Source organism: Heptranchias perlo, chromosome 1 (genome assembly GCF_035084215.1).
Source record: "Heptranchias perlo isolate sHepPer1 chromosome 1, sHepPer1.hap1, whole genome shotgun sequence".
Classification (NCBI taxonomy): Eukaryota; Metazoa; Chordata; class Chondrichthyes; order Hexanchiformes; family Hexanchidae; genus Heptranchias; species Heptranchias perlo.
In genome coordinates, this window is record NC_090325.1 from 48,248,772 (window position 1) to 48,270,971 (window position 22,200).

The 22,200-nt window shown below is 42.1% G+C and overlaps 1 protein-coding gene across 4 annotated transcripts in view; it reads right to left on the bottom strand.

The window, feature by feature from the left end:
* Window positions 1-22,200, bottom strand: part of kiaa1328 (KIAA1328 ortholog) — a 218,122-nt gene that overhangs the window by 187,067 nt on the left and 8,855 nt on the right. For all 4 annotated transcript variants that reach the window (XR_010962905.1, XM_067984483.1, XM_067984492.1 and 1 more), the window contains 2 exons: window positions 16,227-16,375; window positions 14,360-14,457 (listed from right to left, as the gene is read on the bottom strand). Coding sequence is in view for 3 of the 4 variants with exons in the window: in XM_067984483.1 (XP_067840584.1) it covers window positions 14,360-14,457; window positions 16,227-16,375 (247 nt within the window). In the remaining variant the exon portion in view is untranslated. The remainder of the gene's footprint in view (window positions 1-14,359; window positions 14,458-16,226; window positions 16,376-22,200) is intronic.

Below are 22,200 nucleotides of genomic sequence, written 5' to 3' on the forward strand. Positions count from 1 at the left end.
ATCTGACCAACCCATCTATATCGTCCTGCAGACTGAGGCTATCCTCCTCGCTATTTACCACCCTACCAATCTTTGTATCATCAGCGAACTTACTGATCATACCTTTTACATTCATATCCAAGTCGTTAATGTAGACCACAAACAGCAAGGGACCCAGCACCGATCTGGAGAACGGTAATATTCTCGGGTGATCCCTTTCCCTTGGGGAGAGATAGACTAGACCTTCAGACCCATTCATTGTCTTTAGGATTTGGCTACCTCGACCTTAGGTTCAGAGTGAACGCCTGAGAAGTACGCCTGAAATGGGATAGTCCCAAAGGGGCTAGAATTGTAAAATCACCACAGCCCAAGTCAGGATGGTGTTTTGAGGGAGATTTTAAGGGCCCCTGCCTGGCATAAACGGGGCAGTAGCGGCCTGAAAATGGCATTGGGTCACTTAGCATCTCATTTACACTAGCAGTCTGGCTGCCATCATCCTAAGTAGGGTCATGAGTGCCTGCGTGTTTCAAGGGGAGACCACTTACAATATGCTAATCGGGAGTCTATGAGGTACATAGGACCCTAATAGCAATTTTGAGCTACAAATGGACAGAGCATGTGCAACGTAAACTCTGCTCATTTATATCGGCATTGAGCAATCCAACCAGTGGTCCTTAAAGGGACCGCTGGAGGCTGCTGAGAAAATGCCCGAAGTTTCTTTATAACTTTTATTTTACGAGCCTAGGAGTACTCCTTGGAGGCTCAGAAAAAAAGTCCGATGCTGTCCCGTTTGAAGCGGCGCCCCCCACCCCCCCAACGATTGTCACCTTTCCCCAACTGTGGGTTTTGACCGTCAGCTGGCCCCACTTAGGAATTTCCCATCTGAGCGCCGGTTTGGCACTTGCAGTTCGCCGGCTACATGTAAACGAGGTCTGGGCCCCAGAATAGCACAGGCCTAACAGTGACCTCCCCCACTGTGCACCGCAAGTTAAAATCATCACGTGTACACCACGGAAAATCAACCAGCAGATCAGTCAATATACTTGCTCCGCTAGAGCATATAAATAAATAAATCACTACCCCGTCTGCTGTCTGAATATCTTCCTGGCTCCAATTCCATTCTATTTTCTCCTGTCTCTGATATGTCTCCCTTCCCAATGAACCTTATTTTATATATTTTCCCCTTCCAGGTCCCACTCACCTTCCCAGCTCTTGTCCCTGAAATTTTCTTTATATATAATCTTCCCCTCCCACACACAATATGCACCAACAAATATGACCTCTTCCTTGATCGTATATTTCACCAATCAGCTTCTTCTTGACCGAAAGATACTCATGACGCAGTAGCCTGCTGTCTTAGCCAGATCCTGTGCCCAATCAGTGTCCCACACCTACCACCACAAAGTGTGGCTTGTGGTGCTCTTCAGCTCCTTTCCTACCTGTGCCTTGTAGCTGCCACGAGGAAATGCTACCTACATCCGCCAGGACCACTCAGCTCCAGACCTCATTACAGCCTTGGTCCAAACATGGACAAAAGAGCTGAATTCCAGAGGTGAGGTGAGGGTGACTGCCCTTGACATCAAGGCAGCATTTGACCGAGTGTGGCACCAAGGAGCCCAAGTAAAACTGAAGTCAATGGGAATCCGGGGGAAAACTCTCCAGTGGCTGGAGTCATACCTAGCACAAAGGAAGATGGTAGTGGTTGTTGGAGGCCAATCATCTCAGCCCCAGGACATTGCTGCAGGAGTTCCTCAGGGCAGTGTCCTAGGCCCAACCATCTTCAGCTGCTTCATCAATGACCTTCCCTCCATCATAAGGTCAGAAATGGGGATGTTCGCTGATGACTGCAGAGTGTGCAGTTCCATTCGCAACCCCTCAAATAATGAAGCCGTCCGAGCCCGCATGCAGCAAGATCTGGACAACATCCAGGCTTGGGCTCATAAGTGGCAAGTAACATTCGCGCCAGATAAGTGCCAGGCAATGACCATCTCCAACAAGAGACTAACCACCTCCCCATGACATTCAACGGCATTACCATCGGCGAATCCCCCACCATCAACATCCTGGGGGTCACCATTGACCAGAAACTTAACTGGACCAGCCACATAAATACTGTGGCTACGATAGCAGGTCAGAGGCTGGGTATTCTGTGGCGAGTGACTCACCTCCTGACTCCCCAAAGCCTTTCCACCATCTACAAGGCACAAGTCAGGAGTGTGATGGAATACTCTCCACTTGCCTGGATGAGTCCAGCTCCAACAACACTCAAGAAGCTCGACACCATCCAAGATAAAGCAACCCGCTTGATTGGCACCCCAGCCACCACCCTAAACATTCACTCCCTTCACCACCGGCGCACTGTGGCTGCAGTGTGTACCATCCACAGGATGCACTGCAGCAACTCGCCAAGGCTTCTTCGACAGCACCTCCCAAACCAGCGACCTCTACCACCTAGAAGGACAAGAGCAACAGGCACATGGGAACAACACCACCTGCACGTTCCCCTCCAAGTCACACACCATCCCGACTTGGAAATATATCGCCGTTCCTTCATTGTCGCTGGGTCAAAATCCTGGAACTCCCTTCCTAACAGCACTGTGGGAGAACCGTCACCACACGGACTGCAGCGGTTCAAGGCGGCGGCTCACCACCACCTTCTCGAGGGCAATTAGGGATGGGCAATAAATGCTGGCCTTGCCAGCGACGCCCACATCCCGTGAACGAATAAAAAAAACTCAGCAGAAGAAATCAAGAGAAAGAACAAAAGAATACAGAAAGGAACAAAAAAGACAACAGGAAAGGGAAACAGCTTAAAAAACAGGAAAAAGAGCAAGAAAACCACAAGATGAGACAAGCAGAAGAGGCGAGTGAGAAGCAGGGGAGAGGTACAACAAAACGGAAGAGCAGAAGAGAAGAAAGGCAGAAAAAAGCAAAAGAGGAAAGACAAACAGAAGCACCAACAAGGTGATGACCCAGGGAAATAACAGAGAGTATCTTCCAATTTGCTGCAAGTAATGCATTGGTAGATCTACTAGTATATTAAATTTCTTACACTTTCTGTATCGAAAATTTCTTACTTCCTGGTTCATGATTTTTGTCACACGTTATAAATGTGTTAACACCTGAAGTCATATCTAAAAGTAATGCCTATTTACATGACTTTTAATGGGTCATGTCTCCTTTTCTATACTTAGCTTTCAATCCTCCTACACTCGGTGGCACTGCCACCTTTCATTTCTTGCCTTGATTCTCCATTAACCTTCTTCCTCAGTGCAACAAAGTTCAAGATGTTAAAGCAAACAGCAACAAAGAACCTATAAATGGTTTAAACAGTTCTAAAGATTATTCTGCACAGTTTCATATTTTTGTGCCTCAAAATGTTTTTTATAGGATACAGATTTTCCATATTACTCCAGGGAAACCATTTTGAGAACCAGCTTTCCATATACTTTAATTATTCAGAAAAGAGTCAAGTATTCCAACTAACCGAAAGGCCAGGCAACTGAAAAGTCCAATTAGATGTAGCAGACATCTGTAAATATACTGTTTGGGGCACAGTAGTATCCTGCACCACTAAGGTCATTTCTACCCTCAAAACTCAAAAGATAAACTCCAGCTCAAGGTCACAGGAAATTGTGTTCCATTTCTCTGTGGACTTACGCCCACTAAGTTGTTTACTGATGTCATAACTTACTGGCAAATTAGTTTAAGATTTGACTGCTGCTTGCCATTTAAGGGCCTAAGCATATTTCATCAGTGTTTGTAACAAAATCATTTATTTTTTTTATAGGAAGATCAAAAAGAACTGAACATTCAGAGCACAGTGTAATCTCATCAGTGAGGAACAAAATATGACCAGAAGGCATCTAACTACAATAACCTGGGTCCAGTGTGATCATTCACGTATATTAGAGAGCCTGGCATGTCTTCAGACATCCAGCTACTATGCTTTAAAAAGGATTTCACTCCCATTGAGCTGTATTTAATTACAACTGGCTCTTTACTTAAATAGTCTGAAAACCAAACCTCTGTAGATAAAATGCCTGTTCTTATTTGATTACATTTTTTGCAATTTAATATGCAACTCAGTAGGGTAAAGCAAATGGTTGATGGTAAATTAATTTTGTAACAAGTTGAAAGAAACTATTAGGATACTGAAAGACTTTTTTTTAAAATGACAGATTTCAAACACAGGTTTCACCATTAACTTTTAATTAAAACATTTTAAACTCTCCACAAAATGGTCTCACAGGAAGTACCTTCAGCGCTCCCAGCAATTGCAGAACCATTCCCCAAACTGCACATTTGACTTTAACTTAAAACTTTCCAATCTGCTGACACTATTCCATCCATTCAGCTTCACTCTTCCAGCGCGAGGCGTTTGCTATGATGGCATGGCTGTCCTGGCACCCTCAACTAAAATAAAAGCAGTTAATTTCCTTCACTAATGCTCAGAAAATCAAGACTGTTCCTCCCCGTTTTGCTGCTGGTCACTATAACCTAGTTTCAAATGTATAAAATCAACCAAAATCCAAAGAGGAAAAAATGAACTACAGTTTTGTTTATAAACTGCAGGCAGCAGAGGGACAAAACAAAGTTCCCAACAGGAAATATACAGTGTTGCGCCATGCTCCATGGAAAGGCATAAGGACTTCTGAAGCTCACTACAGCAGATGAAAAAATCTAAGGGGGGGGGGTGGGGTGCAGAGAAATTTAAAGCAATGTTAGGCAAAAATGGCAGGCATGGAAAGAGTACCTGGGCAGCCAAGTGGGATTATTTAAAACATCAAAAATTGTCAGCTATTGCTTAAGAGTAGCAAATAAGTTCTGCCATCTAAGCAAACTATACTGAAGATGGTTCATGACAGATTATTGAAAATCAGCAAACAAGTTACATAATGCTCTTCTCCTGCCCCTCTACCAGCATAATGTAATCTTTCTAGGTTTCCACAAATTTCAAAATGAAATATCACAACACAGAACTGCTTAGTTTTTGTATTTTTGTCCATTAAATTTTTGATTCAAAGTCTTTATTACTAGAAGCAGCAAGTGATGTTTTAAACACAAGGTTAAGATCAGTCATGACTAGCTATTTTCTGAAAGATGGACAGAATTTGGATTACGGCCTGTCACTTCAGATGCTTTTTTCCTAAGAAGTATTTCATGGCACTTTGCTGCTTAGGTATTATTGTCTTCGCTTTGCTCAGCTTGACACAACAACAACTCGCATTTATATAGCGCCTTTACCATAGGAAAATCCCATGGCTTCACAAAAGCATAATCAGATAAAAATTAATACTGAGCCAAAGAAGGAGATCTTAGGAGAGGTGACTAAAAGCTTGGTCAAAGTAGGTTTTAAGGTGAGAGAAGTGGAGAGTCAGAGAGGTTTAGGGAGGAAATTCCAGAGCTTCGGGCCTAGCCAGTTGAAGGCACGATTACCAATGGTGGAGCAAAGGTAGTGGGGAATGCATAAGAAGTCAGAGTTGGAGGAACAAAGTGTTCTCTTAGGGTTGTAGGGCTGGAAGAGGTCACCAAGATAAGGAGGGGTGAGGCCATGAAGGGATTTGAACATGAGGATGATAATTTTAAATTTCAGGCACTGGTGGACCAGGAGCCAATATAGGTCAGCGAGCATAAGTGTGATGGGTACACGGGACTTGGTACGGGTAGGGATATGGGTATCAGATATGACCTCAAGTTTACGGAGGGTGGAGGATGGGAGGCTGGCCAGAAGAGCATTGGAATATTCGAATCTGGAGGTAACAAAAGGATGGATGAGGTTTCCGTGGCAGATGAGCTGAGGGAAGGGCGGAAGCAAGCAATGTTAACTGGAGGAAACTGCGGCTAGTCCAGGACCGCATGCCAGACAATCAGGCTGTCAACACAGAGGCAGTGGAGGAATCGAAAGTGGTGATGGAGAGATAGAGCTGGGTGCTGTCGGTGTACAGACGTCATGTCTTCAGATGATGCCACAGAGGGGCAGCATGTAGATCGGAAATAGGACGGGCCAAGGATAAATCCCTGTGGGACTCCAGAGGTAACTATATGGGAGCGGGAAGTAGGAGATTCTGTGCCTATGAATGGATAGGTTAAGAGTGGAACCTGGCAAGAGCAGTCCCACTCAGCTGGACACCAGGGAAGAGGCATTTGAGGAGGATGACGTACTCAAAGGTTGCAGAGAGGTGGAGAAGGACGAGGAATGATAGTGCATCACAGTCACAGTGGATTTCATTTGTGATTTTGCTTAGAGCCGTTTCAGTGCTGTGGCAGGGACTTATTCGCAAGAGAGCGTGAAAGAGACTGGCAACTTTAATATTTTAAGTATCAAGGAGAATAGGGAAGCGTATGAACCATTGTTTTATACTGTATAAATTATTTGCTGAATCCTCTCGGTTTACAGCCTGTACTCTCAGTCTTATAAGAGTATATGTTCAGTCCACTTTTCAAAAAGAAGGGAGCCACGTGGCAGCGCATGAAATATTCCAGTAACAGGTGCGCAAAGTAAGCACTCTCTGTTTTGATCCCTGGGTCTCACTATCATTTATCAAGGTATAAAAAAGAAAAGATCGACCCAGAATGTTAGAAAAGATACATTCAGGAGACAAAAGGTCTGTTTACTGGAGTGCCCAGTAATACTGAACCTGAAAAAATATATAATGTAGAACCAGAAAATAAGACAGTTTTGTTCGAAATAAAACATTCAGCCCATAATATTATATTATTCATCCAGTTTAAAATATTTATCTCTTAGCAATTATTGAAACTATCTTGTCAAATAACCAATCATTTTACTTAACCTCAGGTCTCAGACATCCTGCATGTACGGTTTTTGTTGGAAGCTTGAAGCACAGTATGATACACATGCCCTCCTCTCTCCCCCTCAAGAATATTTCTGTAAATATATTTTCATCAGTCACAATGGGATCTTCAGTGTTAAGTGGCACCTACCCCTTCACATTTTGAATAAGATTTTCCCACTGATCCAGATCTAAGCTCTAGTCACCAGCTGGCTCTGCAGAGCAATTCCATTTCTCTCAAACACCCCGAGCAAACATCTTACTGGAGGTGAGTAAGCTGGTGAGTTTTCAAACCTAGTAAAAAGTTAAAAATAGGTTCTACAAATTTATATAATATTCAAGATTTTTCCCCCAGCAGATAAACCTGAACCCCCAAATCCACCCACCCAAGAAGCCAAATAGTCAATCGTGCCACTAGAATTCACTGCTTTCCGTCTACTTGGCCTTGAGGTGGTCTTCAGATGTGATGCTCCAGGAAGTCAAACCAAAGCTGCATCAACCAAGGTACACAGTATCGTCAATCCTACAGAAACTTGCAAAACAATAATACCTGAACGGCCATATCAGATAAACATGCAGTGAACAACACATTGAGGCATGACCACCCAATCGTTGTGCAATACGCCCATTCAGAAGATCCAGCCAAGGGATATTCGGTCTGATCACACACTTAGCCAATCAAAAGAACACCACAATCATATGCCAATTTTGGCTTACAACCTCCTGTCCCAACAACAACTTCCATTTATATTGCGTCTTTAACGTAGTCATAATCAGACAAAAATGGATGCCAAGCCAAAGATGGAGATATTAGGATGGGTGACCAAAAACTTGATCAAAGAGCTGGGTTTTAAGGGGGCTTTTGAAGGATGAAAGGGTGGTGGAGAGGCAGAGGAATTTAGGGAGGAAGCAGAGTTTTGGGTGAACTGAAGATGAGAGAATATGGAAGATCGGTGGCCAGCCAGGAGAGTATGGGAATAATCAAGTCCGGAAGTGACAAAGCATGGATGAGGGATTTGTCAAATGGGCAGAGACAAGCAAGGTTACAGAGGCAGAAGCAGGCGGTCTACATGATGGAGAGAACATGGGGTCGGAAGCTCAGTTCGGGGTCAAATAGAACCTCATGTTTGCGAACGGTTTGGTTCAACCTCGGACAGTGGCTGGGGAAGAGGATGGATAGAGTACAGAGTTTGTGGCGGGGGCCAAAGATGAAGTTTAACCAGAGGAAATTGCAGCCCTTTCAAGACTGGATACAGTAGCAGCAGTTTTGACAGCACAAAGGCATTGGAGGGGTCAAGAGCGCTGGGTGTCATCAGTGTACATGTGGACCTTGACGTCTTTGGAGGTTTGTCACTGAAGGGCAGCACGCAGATGAGGAAGACGAGGGGGTCAAGGATAGGTCCTTGGGAGACTCGAGGTAGCAGAATGGAAAGTAACCCTCCCTAAACATTCTTCTCTCTTTTATGGTTCAACCACAGCAGAAAGCACAATAGCTGAACCCAAAAGATCTCTTTAGACCATAAGAGATAAGAGCAGGAGTAGGCCATTTGGCCCCTCGAGCCTGCTCCGCCATTTAATGAAATCATGGCTGATCTGATTTTTACCTCAACTCCACTTTTCCATCCTTTCCCTATATCCTTTGACTCCCTTGCTGATCAAAAATTTGTTTAACTCAGCCTTGAATGTATTCAATGACTCAGCCTCCACAGCTTTATGGGGTAAAGAATTCCAAAGATTCACGACCCTCTGGGAGAAGAAATTTCTCCTCCCGTCTTAAACGGGCGACCCCTTATTCTGAGACTATGCCACCTAGTTTTAGATTCCCCCATGAGGGGTAACATCCTCTCAGCATCTACCCTATCGAGTCCCCTCAGAATCTTGTATGTTTCAATAAGATCTCCTCTCATTCTTCTAAACTCCAATGAGTATAGACACAACCTGTTCAATCTTTCCTCATAAGGCAACCCTTCCATACCTGGAATCAACCTAGTGAACCTTCTCTGAACTGCCTCCAATGCAAGTATGTCCTTCCTTAGATAAGGGCACCAGAACTCTACGCAGTACTCCAGGTGTGGTCTCACCAGCACCCTGTACAGTTGTAGCATGACTTCCCTGCTTTTATACTCCATCCCCTTAGAAATAAAGGCCAACAGTCCGTTTGCCTTCCGGATTACCTGCTGCACCTGTATGTTGACTTTTTGTGTTTCTTGTACGAGGACACTCAAATCCCTCTGTACCGCAGCATTTTGTAGTATTTCTCCATTCAAATAATATTTTGCTTTTTTATTTTTCCTCCCAAAGTGGATGACTTCACATTTTCCCACATTATATTCCATCTGCCAAATTTTTGCCCATTCACTTAACCTGTCAATATCCCTTTGCAGACACTTTGTGTCCTCATCACAATTTGCTTTTCCACCTATCTTTGTATCATCAGCAAATTTGGCCACAAATCACTCTGTTCCTTCATCCAGGAGTCATTGATATGTATTGTAAATAGTTGAGGCCCCAGCACTGAGCCCTGCGGCACCCCACTAGTTACAGATTGCCATTTTGAAAATGACCCTTTTATCCCGACTCTTTGTCTTCTGTTAGTTAGCCAATTCTCTATCCATGCCAGTATATTAGCCCCAACACCATGAGCTCTTATCTTGTGCAGTAATCTTTTATGTGGCACATTATCGAATGCCTTTTGGAAATCCAAATATACTGCATCCATTGGTTCACCTTTATCCACCCTGCCCGTTACTTCCTCAAAAAACTCTAATAAATTTGTCAGACATGATTTCCCCTTCATAAAACCATTTTGACTCTCCTTAATTGTATTATGAGTCTCCAAATGTCCTGCTACTACTTCTTTAATAATGGATTCTCGCATTTTCCCAATGACAGATGTTAGGCTAACTGGTCTATCGGTATCTGCTTTCTGACTCACTCCCTTCTTGAATAGGGGTGTTACGTTTGCGGTTTTCCAATCCGCTGGGACCATTCCAGAATCTAGTGAATTCACTATCTCTGTAGCCACTTCCTTTAAGACCCTCGGATGTAAGCCATCAGGTCCAGGGGATTTGTCAGCCTTTAGACCCATTAGTTTACCTAGTACTTTTTCTCCAGTGATAGTGATTGCTTTTAGTTCCTCCCTCCCTTTTGCCCCTTGATTTTCTACTATTATTGGTATATTATTAGTGTCTTCACTGTGAAGACAGATACAAAATATCTGTTCAATTGCTCTGCTATTTCCTTGTTTTCCATTATTATTTCCCCAGTTTCATCCTTTAAGGGACCAATGTTTACTTTAGCTACCCTCTTCCTTTTTATATACTTGTAGAAGCTTTTACTGTTAGTTTTTATATTTCTTGCTAGTTTACTCTCATAATTTATTTTCTCCCTCTTTATTATTCTTTTAGTCATCCTTTGCTGGATTTAAAGTTTTCCCAATCTTCAGGCTTACCAGTAATCTTTGCCATGTTGTATATTTTTTCTTTTAACCTGATACCATCCTTGACTTCCTTAGTTAGCCATGGTTGGTTCACCCTTTTTTGTGCAGTCTTTCCTCCTAACAGGGATATATTTTTGTTGCGAGTCATAAAATATATTTTTAAATGTTTGCCACTGCTTATCCACCATCATACCATCTAATCTGTTTACCTAGTCCACTTTAGCCAATTCCACCCTCATTCCTTTATAATTGCCCTTATTTAAGTTTAATACAGTAGTTTCAGACCCAAGATCCTCGCTCTCAAGCTGGATGTGAAATTCTATCATGTTATGATCACTACTTCCCAAGGAATCCTTTACTTTGAGATCATTAATTAATCCTGTTTCGTTACCCATTACCAGATCCAAAATGGCCTGTTCCCTGGTTGGTTCCCCGTCGTATTGGTCTAAGAAACAGTCCCTCATACACTCTATGAACTCCTCCTCAGGGCTACTTTTGCCAATTTGATTTGTCCAATCTATGTGAAAGTTAAAATCACCCATGATTACTGCATTATCTTTTTTTACAAGCCCCCCTTATTTTCTGATTTATATTTTGCCCTGCAGTGTAGCTACTGTTAGGAGGCCTATATACTACTCCCACCAGTGATTACTTTCCCTTGCTATTTCTTACCTCCACCCAAATTGATTCGACATCTTGATCTTCTGAGCCAATATATTCCGACATTACAGAAATCGAGGTTTTTGAAAGAAAATAGCTTTGGGAAATTGCAGCTGATTAAAATTAACTTCACAAGTGCAATACACTATCATCAGGCATACAATTTCAAGCTACATTACTACAGAAATTGATTGCCTGGTTAATCTTTCAAGGAGGTTACATCACAAAGGTTTTTGGTGATCATATATTTTACATTTCCATCATGAGAATAGAGCTCTTTCCACACTTTTAAATTTCACCGTGAAATACAGTACTCTCCTCATTCCTGTCTTTTGGAGATTTACCAAGTATTTTAAACAAATATGACAAACAACGAAGCACTGCCTAAGATTTAGCATAATATTGCATTTCTTAAATCGGTCACTGTCAATAAGAGGTTAAAAACCTGCTTCACTCACAGAAAAAGATGCCTAGTTTATACAAAGGTTACAAACTTAGTCATGTGCCTGAGCCACATGTTCGAGGGAGCGGTTAAGCCATTCATTTCAAACATAAACATCTTATGGGACAAGTTCAAATATATATATTTGATTGGATGCTCTTTTGGACTCCAAGAGTTATTTAAATTTGCTTGGTTCCCCTGATTTTTTTTTAGAAAGCACTCTCAGTAGTACAGTAAGATACTAAATGAGTAATTTGCATTGGTCTTTACTCTTGAAGACAGCACTAAATGGTGGTGTTAAGAGTAAAATTATTAATATTAAAATTATTAATATTAAAATAGATGCAGAGATGGTCTTAGATAGAATAAGGAATGTCAAAATAGATCGGGCTGTCAGTCCAGATGCTATCCACCCAAGGGTCCTTAACGAAATGGGACAGGTGCTACGCTAGCCCATGCCTGTACCTTTAATAGCTCGTTGGAGCGGGGACTATTCCCTCAGACTGGAAGGATGCCAACACAGTTCCAATTTTTAAAAAGAGTGATAAGGAAGAACTGGGTAACTATAGGCCCGTTAGCTTGATTTCAGTAATAGGCAAGATGCTTGAAGGTATAATTAGAAATGACCACTCACATAGCGACACCCATTATGGCTTCTGGAAAAACCAAAAAAGGTTGCGCCTTATGAATCTGGTTAGTAGACGAGGGTAATGAAGTAGACATTATCTACGTGGACTTTCAGAAGTCTTTTTATAAGGTACCTCACAAGAGGCTTTTCTACAAGGTACAATCTTGTGGAATTATTGGTAATCGCTGCTGCGGATTGAGAATTGGCCGAAAGCTCGTAGGCAAAAGGGTTTACATTTGTTTAGACACCGGTTACCAATGGTATCCCGCAGGATTGATATTAGGATCATTGCTATTTACTATTTTCATTAATGACTTAAATGCATTGTTGGGGGGAAATGATCCTCAAGTTTCCGAACGACACAAGGTATGTGCAAGGTATGAGAGGCGATCTTATTGAAACATATAAGATTGTGAAGGGGCTTGATCAGGTGGATGCGGTAAGGATGTTCCCAAGGATGGGTGAAACTAGAACTTGGGGGGCATAATCTTAGAATAAGGGGCTGCTCTTTCAAAACTGAGATGAGGAGAAACTTCTTCACTCAGAGGGTAGTAGGTCTGTGGAATTTGCTGCCCCAGGAAACTGTGGAAGCGACATCATTAAATAAATTTAAAACAGAAATAGACAGTTTCCTAGAAGTAAAGGGAATTAGGTGTTAATGGGAGCGGGCAGGAAATTGGACATGAATTTAGATTTGAGGTTAGGATCAGATCAGCCATGATCTTACTGAATGGCGGAGCAGGCTCGAGGGGCCGATTGGCCTACTCCTGCTCCTATTTCTTATGTTCTTATGTTCACTCTCTAAAGGTTCATGACCTATACCGTGAGGCTATAGCTAAAGTTAACAGGATATATTCACCGAACAATTCACTACAAAACAAAGCATTCTATTTTGTCCTTGTAGAAGATCTTGGTTAGGCCTCAGTTAGAACACTGTGCCCATCTTTGGTCTCCTCACACAGTGGTGGATATTGAACCTTTGGAAAGGATGTAAAGGAGGGCCACAAGATTAATTCCCAGTTTAAAAAATCTCAGTTACCCAAATAGGCTCAAAGAGGAGTCTGTATACTTTAGAATAGCATAGACTCAGGAGATTTGATCAAAGTTTCTAAAATAACGAAGGGACTAGATTGTGTTTGTGTGGACCAATTATTTCAACTGGATAGGCTAGGGAGGACCAGGGGTCATGCATAAAAGTTATGCAACAGTAGAACTAGGTTGGATGTTTGGCGGTTCTTCTCTTCCCAGAGAATAATGGACCAGTGGAACAGGTTGCCAGCTCATGCGGTGAATGCTGATTTGCTGTATTGCTTCAAGTGAAAGCTGGACCTCTTTTTGGCAGGAGCAAAAAATACCTCATACAAGAGATAGGTATACCGTAATATAAATCAGGGTCATTGTGATCTCCTGGACTAGTTTCGATCGCCTAAATGGGTTAGAAAGGAATTTTTCCAGATTTCTTTTTTCTCTAATTGGCCTGTGTTTTTATCTGGTTTTTCACCTCTCCCAAGAGATTGGATAGCTCCGGGTGAGGAAGGAGTGTCTGTATCATGATGCATAGGGCATCACAAATATATGGGTCAGGCTAGATGGATCAGTGGGTCTTTTCCTATCAGTCATTTTGCATGTCTATATGTTCATAAAGCTTAAGTCACTTTCAAGTGTAGTGTTATTCTACCACCTTCTAAAGGTGATAGATCACACAAAGACGTTTTTTTTAAAATTCGTTCATGGGATGTGGGCGTCGCTGGTGAGGCCAGCATTTATTGCCCATCCCTAATTGCCCTAGAGAAGGTGGGGGTAAGCCGCCTTCTTGAACCACGCAGTCCGTGTGGTGAAGGTTCTCCCACAGTGCTGTTAGGAAGGGAGTTCCAGGATTTTGACCCAGCGACGATGAAACCAGTCAGCTGTAAAAAAAGTTAAGAGTGTTCTTTGTTCCATCCTTGGGCACATGACATATTTATCTAGATATCTGGGCAAGTAAAAGCAATCTGTGGGATCAAGGGCTCACCTAAGGGAGTGGTCTAAGATGCTGAACCCACCAAAAATAAAAAGAATCTATCAAAAAAAGTGAACAAAACACACCAAAATATAACTGCAAGTAAAGGCTTCATTTACACTACCTTAAAACATAGGTACAACTTTGGCAATTAAGAGTTCATCCCACATTCACCCAAAGCAGGTTCTGTAGATCAACAATCACAGGTCTGCCAATATCCAATTTGCTTTAATAAGTATCTGGGGGTTTTACACTATCATTTGCCAACCAACCCACACTGGAAATGGGAAGAACTATGGTGTGCAAGAGAATGTTGGAAAGCATTTGATATAATTGATATGTTTTGTATCAGTATTATAGGATTTGAATCAGTGCTCTAATAAAGGGGCTACTTGTTGAAGGTTGTGGCACTCACCTTGCAAGCTCCTTGATTAGGTTAGCAATGCGCCTCTTGTCCTCTGGGCAGAGATCTTTCAAAGATGCACTCTTGGTCCCTTCGTTCTCCTTCATAACCTGTTTCAAGGTAAAACCCAACAAACCATTTACACTTCTTCTGGCACTAAATCCTTCCCCATCTCTCCCCTCGCCCTTTCCAAACTCATCTGTTCCATCAGACCTATCTTCTGCTCCCATGATCGCCTCCCCGCTCTACTCCTAATGACTCAACTAGCCTTCCTGGCCCCCATAACAGCCAACATCGTCAGCAACTCCCTTTCCTTTAGCACTTCCATTTCCCTGCTTCAAGACTACCATCATCACTCCCCTCTAAATTCCCTTTCTTCTCTAAGGTCCTCAAGATTGTTGTCTCCTCTCAGCTCTATGCCCATTTGTCCAATAAAACCAATGCATCTTCTCCCTCCCCTGCATTATCACCTGCGATCCATTCTTTGCCCCCTTATCTATAATGCCACCTCTTGGTGACATCATCTGCAGACACAGTCAGTTTCCATACATGTGCTAATGACATCCCGTTCTATCTCTCCACCACTTCCCTTGATCCCACAACCAATTATATGCTCTGACATCAAGCCTCAGATGAGTCACAACAGAGGCGCAAGTGTTACCACTGAACCAAACTGACACTACCATTTATCCTTTTTCGAAGGGACTTGGTATGCTCTCTCAACCTGGCTGTGAGTCCTAGAAGACTGTTGGAATATACATGTCAAATAGTAAAAGACTACTTGACTGTGAAATATGCCACTCAAAAAATGTACAAAAGACAACTGCCAATTTGCTTCGATATTGGAGACTTGGTCAAACTAAGGACCCAGCCTAGATCAACAACAGTGTACAGTACCACAACTAAACTAACCAATATTTACTGTGTTCCCTGCAGGGTACTTATTGAACATGAAATATAGGCTTCTGAAGTTACCAGAAGTAAAGGCAGCTGGTGTTTTCCAAGTGTGTGATACGCTTCCATATTATTCAAGGGAAAGGATTAGACCCCAAGCACCAGAAAATCCTGAAATGACTGAACAGGGAACTGTTCCCACCTTTATCTTCCACTCAACGTGTATGACCTCATATTTTCCTGCATTAAATTTCACCTGGCATCTATTTCCCCGACCTAATTGCCTGTTTTTGTCCTCCTGGAATCGCTACTATCCTCTCAGTTAACCACACTCCCTGGTTTTGTGTCTGCAAATTTTGATATTGCGTCCCCTATATCCAGATCATTTATATATCTTAAGAAGAGCAATGGCACTAACAGTGTCCTCTGGGGATATCCTGTTGGTCCAAAATAAGGAGAAGGGGAAATAGGGTTGTGAAGTTAAGAGGACTAATTTCTGCTTGAATTCATGACCACATCATTTACATTCAGTGCTTTGGAGTTCATCAACTAAAGAATCACAACAAATAAGAATCTTCAGCTACAGACAAAAATATTTTTTGAAAAGGTGAATCATTTGAAAAGTCATGGGTATGAGGACCTCAATCTTAAATGAAAGAAAAGCCTAGCTGTAAATTGTTTTAACACTAAACTTCAGTACTGAGGGACTTAGAAATAAATTACTTCAGGGTTTACTGCTACTTTGAATGGGTATAATCTTTATGGAAAAAAAATCATAAATTTATTTGCAAACACTCAATGCAATAACTTTATTGAAAAGCATTATTTGACTACCTGAACTAGAAGCCTTTGCACCAAAATGACGCTCATCAGCTCACCGAAAGGTTCAATTATTTTTACAGAAATAATGTCTCTATGAAGCAAACATACATGAATACTAATCTTCAGCGGATTACAAAATGCAATAAAAATTACATAATTTTACCTCGCTTGGCACAGATAGCTTTACAGATCTGGTCTTCAAGGGACTCACAAAAACAGAATCAGCATGTATTGGGAGCTTTGCTCTAACTTCTTGAATTTTACACCACTTCACTTTTGATTCAGGTCTGACATTTCCTTCCATCAGCAATCCTAATAAACACAATAAACAGTTTGTACAGGTGTGGCTCAAAGTATCAGTGACTCATTTAAACATTACATTTTTAAAAGATATATTATTCACGAGATGTGGGAGACACTGGCACGCCATAAAATAATCAAAGCAAATTAAGGTGATCACAGTGACCATGAGGTACATACCCAACATCCCTACCTTCTATACGCAGTGATTTTAGCCACAGGAAGAAACGTACGTGCTCCTTTTTGAAGTGCTGCAGCGAATCCGCACTCATCAAATGAGCCAGTACCTTATTCTAATCATCAATAACCCTCACTGTAAAGAAAAACCTAGTTCTATGCTTACATAGCTTATGTGCATTACCACTCGTTTTCCATAAACTATCAAGTTCAAATAGTCACTCCACATAGACCAAGTGTAGTCCCTTCATCATTTAAATAAGTCAATCAAATTACCCTGAAGTCTACGTTTTTCAAAAGTAGAAAGACTCAGTTGCCCTAAGATGATTCTGGTGGGCCTTTTCCTTGAACCGTTTCAGGCCTTGTGTTGATGGTGCTCCCATGATGGTGTTATTCCAGGATACTGACTCAGCAACGATGAAGGACTACATCTGAGTCAGAATGGTGTGCGACATGGAAATGATGGTGCTCCCACAACAATGCTGCTCTTCTCCTTTCTGGTGGGAGAGTTTGCAGGGAAGGGAAATACTGTTGAAGTAACCTTGGTCAGTTGTTGCAGTGCATCCTGTAGATTGTACATATTGCAGTTACAGTGTACCAGTGATAAAAGGGGTCAGCTTCTGATCAATGTTGCAGGTGGTGAGGGTTTCGGCAATGGTGGTGCCATTGGAGGTCAAGGGGAGATAGTTGGGCTTCCTGTTCTTGGAGATGGTCATTGCCTGGCAATTTACAAATGGTGCAAATGTCGTCTGCCACTTATCGGGCCAAGACTGGCTGTCACCAGGTCCTGCTGTAGGCTGATATGGGCTGCTTCGTTATCAGAGGAGTTGCGAATGGAGCTTAACACAGTGATCAGCCCCACATCTGATCTTATGATGAAGGGAAGGTCATCGATGAAGCAGTTGCAGATGATTGGACCAAGGAACTCCTGCAGTGAGTAATGTCCTGGGGGTATGATGACTGGCCTTTGACAACCACAACCATCTCCTTTTGCCACATATTTAAATACATTTTGAGCTTTAACATGTTTTCCTGCTTTGTGGTATTATTACGTATGTATCAGCTTAGACGTCCCGTTATTATACTCACTGCCAGAAAAATTCCCCCAAAACCCTGAAAGCAATCAAGGAAGAAAACGTCCAGGATATCATAGAATCATACAGCACAGAAGGAGGCCATTTGGCCCACCATGCCTGTGCCGGCTCTTGGAAAGAGCTATTCAATTAGTCCCATTTTCTTGCTCTTTCCCTGTCGCACTGTAATTTTTTCCCATTCAAGTATTTATCCAATTCCCTTTTGAAAGTTATTATTGAATCTGCTTCCACCACCCTTTCAGCAGTGCATTCCAGATCATAACTCGTTACATAAAAAATGTTTTTCCCATTTCACCTCTGGCTCTTTTCCCAATTACCTTAAATCTGTGTCCTCTGGTGACTAACCCTTCTGCCACTGGAAAGAGTTTCTCCTTATTTACTCTAAACCCTTCATGATTTTGAACACCTCTATCAAATCTCCCCTTAACCTGCTCTGCTCCAAGGAGAACAACCCCAGATTCTCTTGTTTCTCTGCATAACTGAATGTCACCTGCCACTTCTCTATAATTGAAGTCTTTCATTCCCGGTACCATTCTAGTAAATTTCCTCTGCACCCTCTCTAAGGCCTTCACATCCTTCCTAAAGTGTGGTGCCCAGAATTGAACACAATACTCCAGCTGGGGCCTAACCAGTTAGCATAACTTCCTTGCTTTTGTACTCTATGCCTCTAGTTATAAAACCAAAGATCCCATATACCTTTTTAACAGCCTTCTCAACTTGTAATGCGACTTTCAAAGATGCACACCCCTAGGTCTCTCTGTTCCTGCACCCCCTTTAAAACTATACTGGTTAGTTTATATTGCCTCTTCTCATTCTTCCTACCAAAATGTATCACTTCACACTACTCACTACGTAAAAATGTTTTTCCTCCTGAAGTTTGTTATTATCCTCCTCACTGTTTACTAAATTTCAGAGTTTTGTGTCATCTGCAAACTTTGAAATTATGCCCTGTATAGAATCATTACAGCACAGAAGGAGGTCATTCGGACAATCGAGCCCGCGCTGGCTGTTTGTAACAGCAATCCAGTTAGTCCCATTCCCTCGTTCTTTCCTCGTAGCCATGCAAATTTATTCCCTACAAGTATTCATCCAATTCCTTTTTGAAAGCCATGACTGAATCTGCTTCCACCACCTTTCAGGCAGCGCATTCCAGATCATAACTACTCAGTACGTAAAAATGTTTTTCCTCATGTCGCCTTTGGTTCTTTTGCCAATCACCTTAAATCTGTATCCTCTGGTTCTCGACCCTTCCACCAATGGGAACAGTTTCTCTTTATTTACTTTATCTAAACCCTTTATGATTTTGAACACTCCTATCAAATCTCTTCTTAACCTTCTCTGCTCTAAGGAGAACCACCCCAGCTTCTCCAGTCTATCCACGTAACTGAAGTCCCTCATCTCTGGAACCATTCTAGTAAATCTCTTCTGCACCCTCTCTAAGGCCTTCACATCTTTCCTGAAGTGCAGTGCCCAGAACTGGACACAATACTACAGTTGTGGCCAAATCAGTGTTTTATAAAGGTCCAACATAACTTCCTTGCTTTTGTACTCTATGCCTCTATTTATAAAGCCCAGGATCCCTTATGCTTTTTTAAACTGCTTTCTCAACCAGTCTGGCCACCTTCAAAGATTTGTGCACAAAAACCTCCAGGTCTCTCTGTTCCTGCACCCCCTTTAGAATTATACCATTTAGTTTAAATTGCCTCTCCTCATTCTTCCCGCCAAAATGTATCACTTTGCTGCGTTAAATTTCATCTGCCGTGTGTCTGTCCATTCCACCAGCCTTTCTACGCCCTCTTGAAGTCCATCACTATCCTCCTCAAACAAGGAAAGACCCAACCACTGATCGCAATCTTAAATGGCATCACCACCACTAAGTCCCTCACCATCATCATTGGGGGGGGGGGGGAAATCACCACTGACTAGAAGATTAACTGGACTAGCCATTTCACAACGTAGCTACATGGGCAGGTCACTGATCTGAATGCCCTACAATGAGTGGCTCACCTCCTGACCCCTCAAAGCTTCTCCACCACCAAGACTTAAGTCAGGACTGCGATGGAATACTCACCACTCACTTGGATGGGCACAGTTGCAATAACATTCAAGAGGCTCGACACCATCTCAGAAACAGCAGTCCACTTGATCAATGCCCTTAGCACTGGATTCAACAACCACGCCCTCCATCACCGACACACAGTAACTATAGTATATATCATCTACAGAATGCACTGCAACAACTCACCAACATTACTTCAACTGCGCTTCTACCACTGAGAAGGACAAGAACAGCAAGATAACAGGAATATCATCACCTCCAAAATCTGCCCATGTCTCACAGCATTTCAACTTAGAAACATTCCTTTATTAGCCCCAGGTAAAAATCCTGGAATTCCCTAGCCAACACCAGCAACAAAAGGACTGCAGTGGTTCAATGAGAAGGCCCACCACCACATTCTCAAGGCAACTAGGGAGGATCTATAAATGCAGCCTTGGCAGCATCACCTACATCCTATGAACATTTTTTTAAAATTACAAGACGACTATCTGCGCTATCAACAACTAAATGTGAGAGCAGCAGCAGTTAACTCACTAACTCAAGACAAGCTGTAATATAAAACCAGATAGTATAAATATGAAGCTTTTACCAACAACTGGAATGCAGCTCAAGAACATTTAACTACAAGTCAAATAGGTTATTCTACATTTAAGTAGAATGTAGTATGCAGTTTTGGCATCCTATCTTCAAATGATAGTCACTAATCAACTCATAGCTCTTAGTTCTAAAGAGAGACTCCTTTCAAAAAAAAAATTACAGGTTCTAATAATCTGAGGGATGCATAATGTAAATACAAACAGGTTATTTAAAAGCTAGTGTACAGGTACAAAAAGTAATCAAAAGGGCTAATGGGATGTTGGCCTTTATCTCAAGGGGGCTGGAATACAAAGGGAGAAAGTGATACTTCAGTTGTACAGCACCTTGGTCAGGCCCCATCTGGAGTGGTGGTTCAGTTTTGGGTACCAAAACTCAGGAAGGATAAATTGGTCTTGGAGGGGTACATTGCAGATTCACCAGAATGATACCGGGGCTTAGAGTTAAACGAGGACAGGTTTCATAAACTTGGCTTGCATTCCCTTGAGTTTAGAAGGTTGAGGGGGGGGTGTTCTAAGTGAGGCATTTAAAACGTTAAAAGTATTTGATAGGAGACAAAGCAAGTGAGACAGAGTGAGTGAGAGACGGAGACACTGTGACACACAAAGGTCGGTGGAAATCTGGAATTCTCCCCCCTATAAGGTTGTGGATGCTGGGCCAATTGATATTTTTAAGAATGAGATCGATAGATTTTTGTTGGGTAATGGTGTCAAAGAATATGGAACAATAGCAGGTAAATGGAGTTGAGGTATGGATCAGTCATGATCTAATATAATGGCAGAACAGGCTCAAGGGACTTGTAAGAAATGCACTATACCAGCTTTCTGTATATTATTGTAAATCCAGTTTAAGTTAAAAAAACATGTTAGTTTAGTCTTGATAGCTGTGAACAGAAAAGGGCTGTCTTTATTTACAATCAAAACAAGCTTTTTATGACCTTGTGACTAAAAGCAGACAAATCTTTTGGACCTAATGGCCTACATTCTAAAAGAGGTGGCTGCAGAGATAGTGGATGTATCGGTTATGATCTTCCAAAATTCTCTAGATTCTAAAACGGGCCCAGTGGACTGGAAGGTAGCAAATGTTACCCAGCTATTCAAGAAGGGAGGGAGAGAGAAAACAGGGAACTACAGGCCAGTTAGCCTGACATCGCTCGTCGGGAAAATGCTGAAATCCATTGTTAAGGAAGTGGTAACAGGGCACTTAGAAAATTAAAATATGATTAGGCAGAGTCAACATGGTTTTATGAAAGGGAAATCATGTTTGACAAATTTATTAGAGTTTTCTGAGGATGTAACTAGCAGGGTAGATAAAGGGGACCAGTGGATGTGGTATATTTGGATTTTCAAAAGGCATTCGATAAGGTGCCACATTAAAGGTTGTTACACAAGGTAAGGGCTCATGGGGTTGGGGGTAATATATTAGCATGGATTGAGGATTGGTTAAAGGACAGAAATGAGAGTAGGGATAAACGGGTCATTCCCAGGATGGCAGGCTGTTACTAGTGGGGTGCCACAAGGATCGGTGCTCGGGCCTCAGCTATTTACAATCTATATTAATGACTCAGATGAAGGGACCGAGTGTAATGTATCCAAGTTTGCTGACGATGCAAAGCTAGGTGGGAAAGTAAGCTGTGAGGAGGACACAGTCTGCAAAGGGATATAGACAGATTAAATGAATGGGAAAGAACGTGGCAGATGGAGTATAATGTGGGGAAATGTGAGGTTATTCACTTTGGTAGGAAGAATAGATAAATAGAATATTTTTTAAATGGTGAGAAATTATTAAATAGTGTTCAGAGAGACTTAGGTGTCCTCGTACAAGAAACACAAAAAGTTAGTATGCAGGTACAGCAGGCAATCAGGAAAGCAATGGCATGTTGGCCTTTATTGCAAGGGGGTTGGTGTACAAGA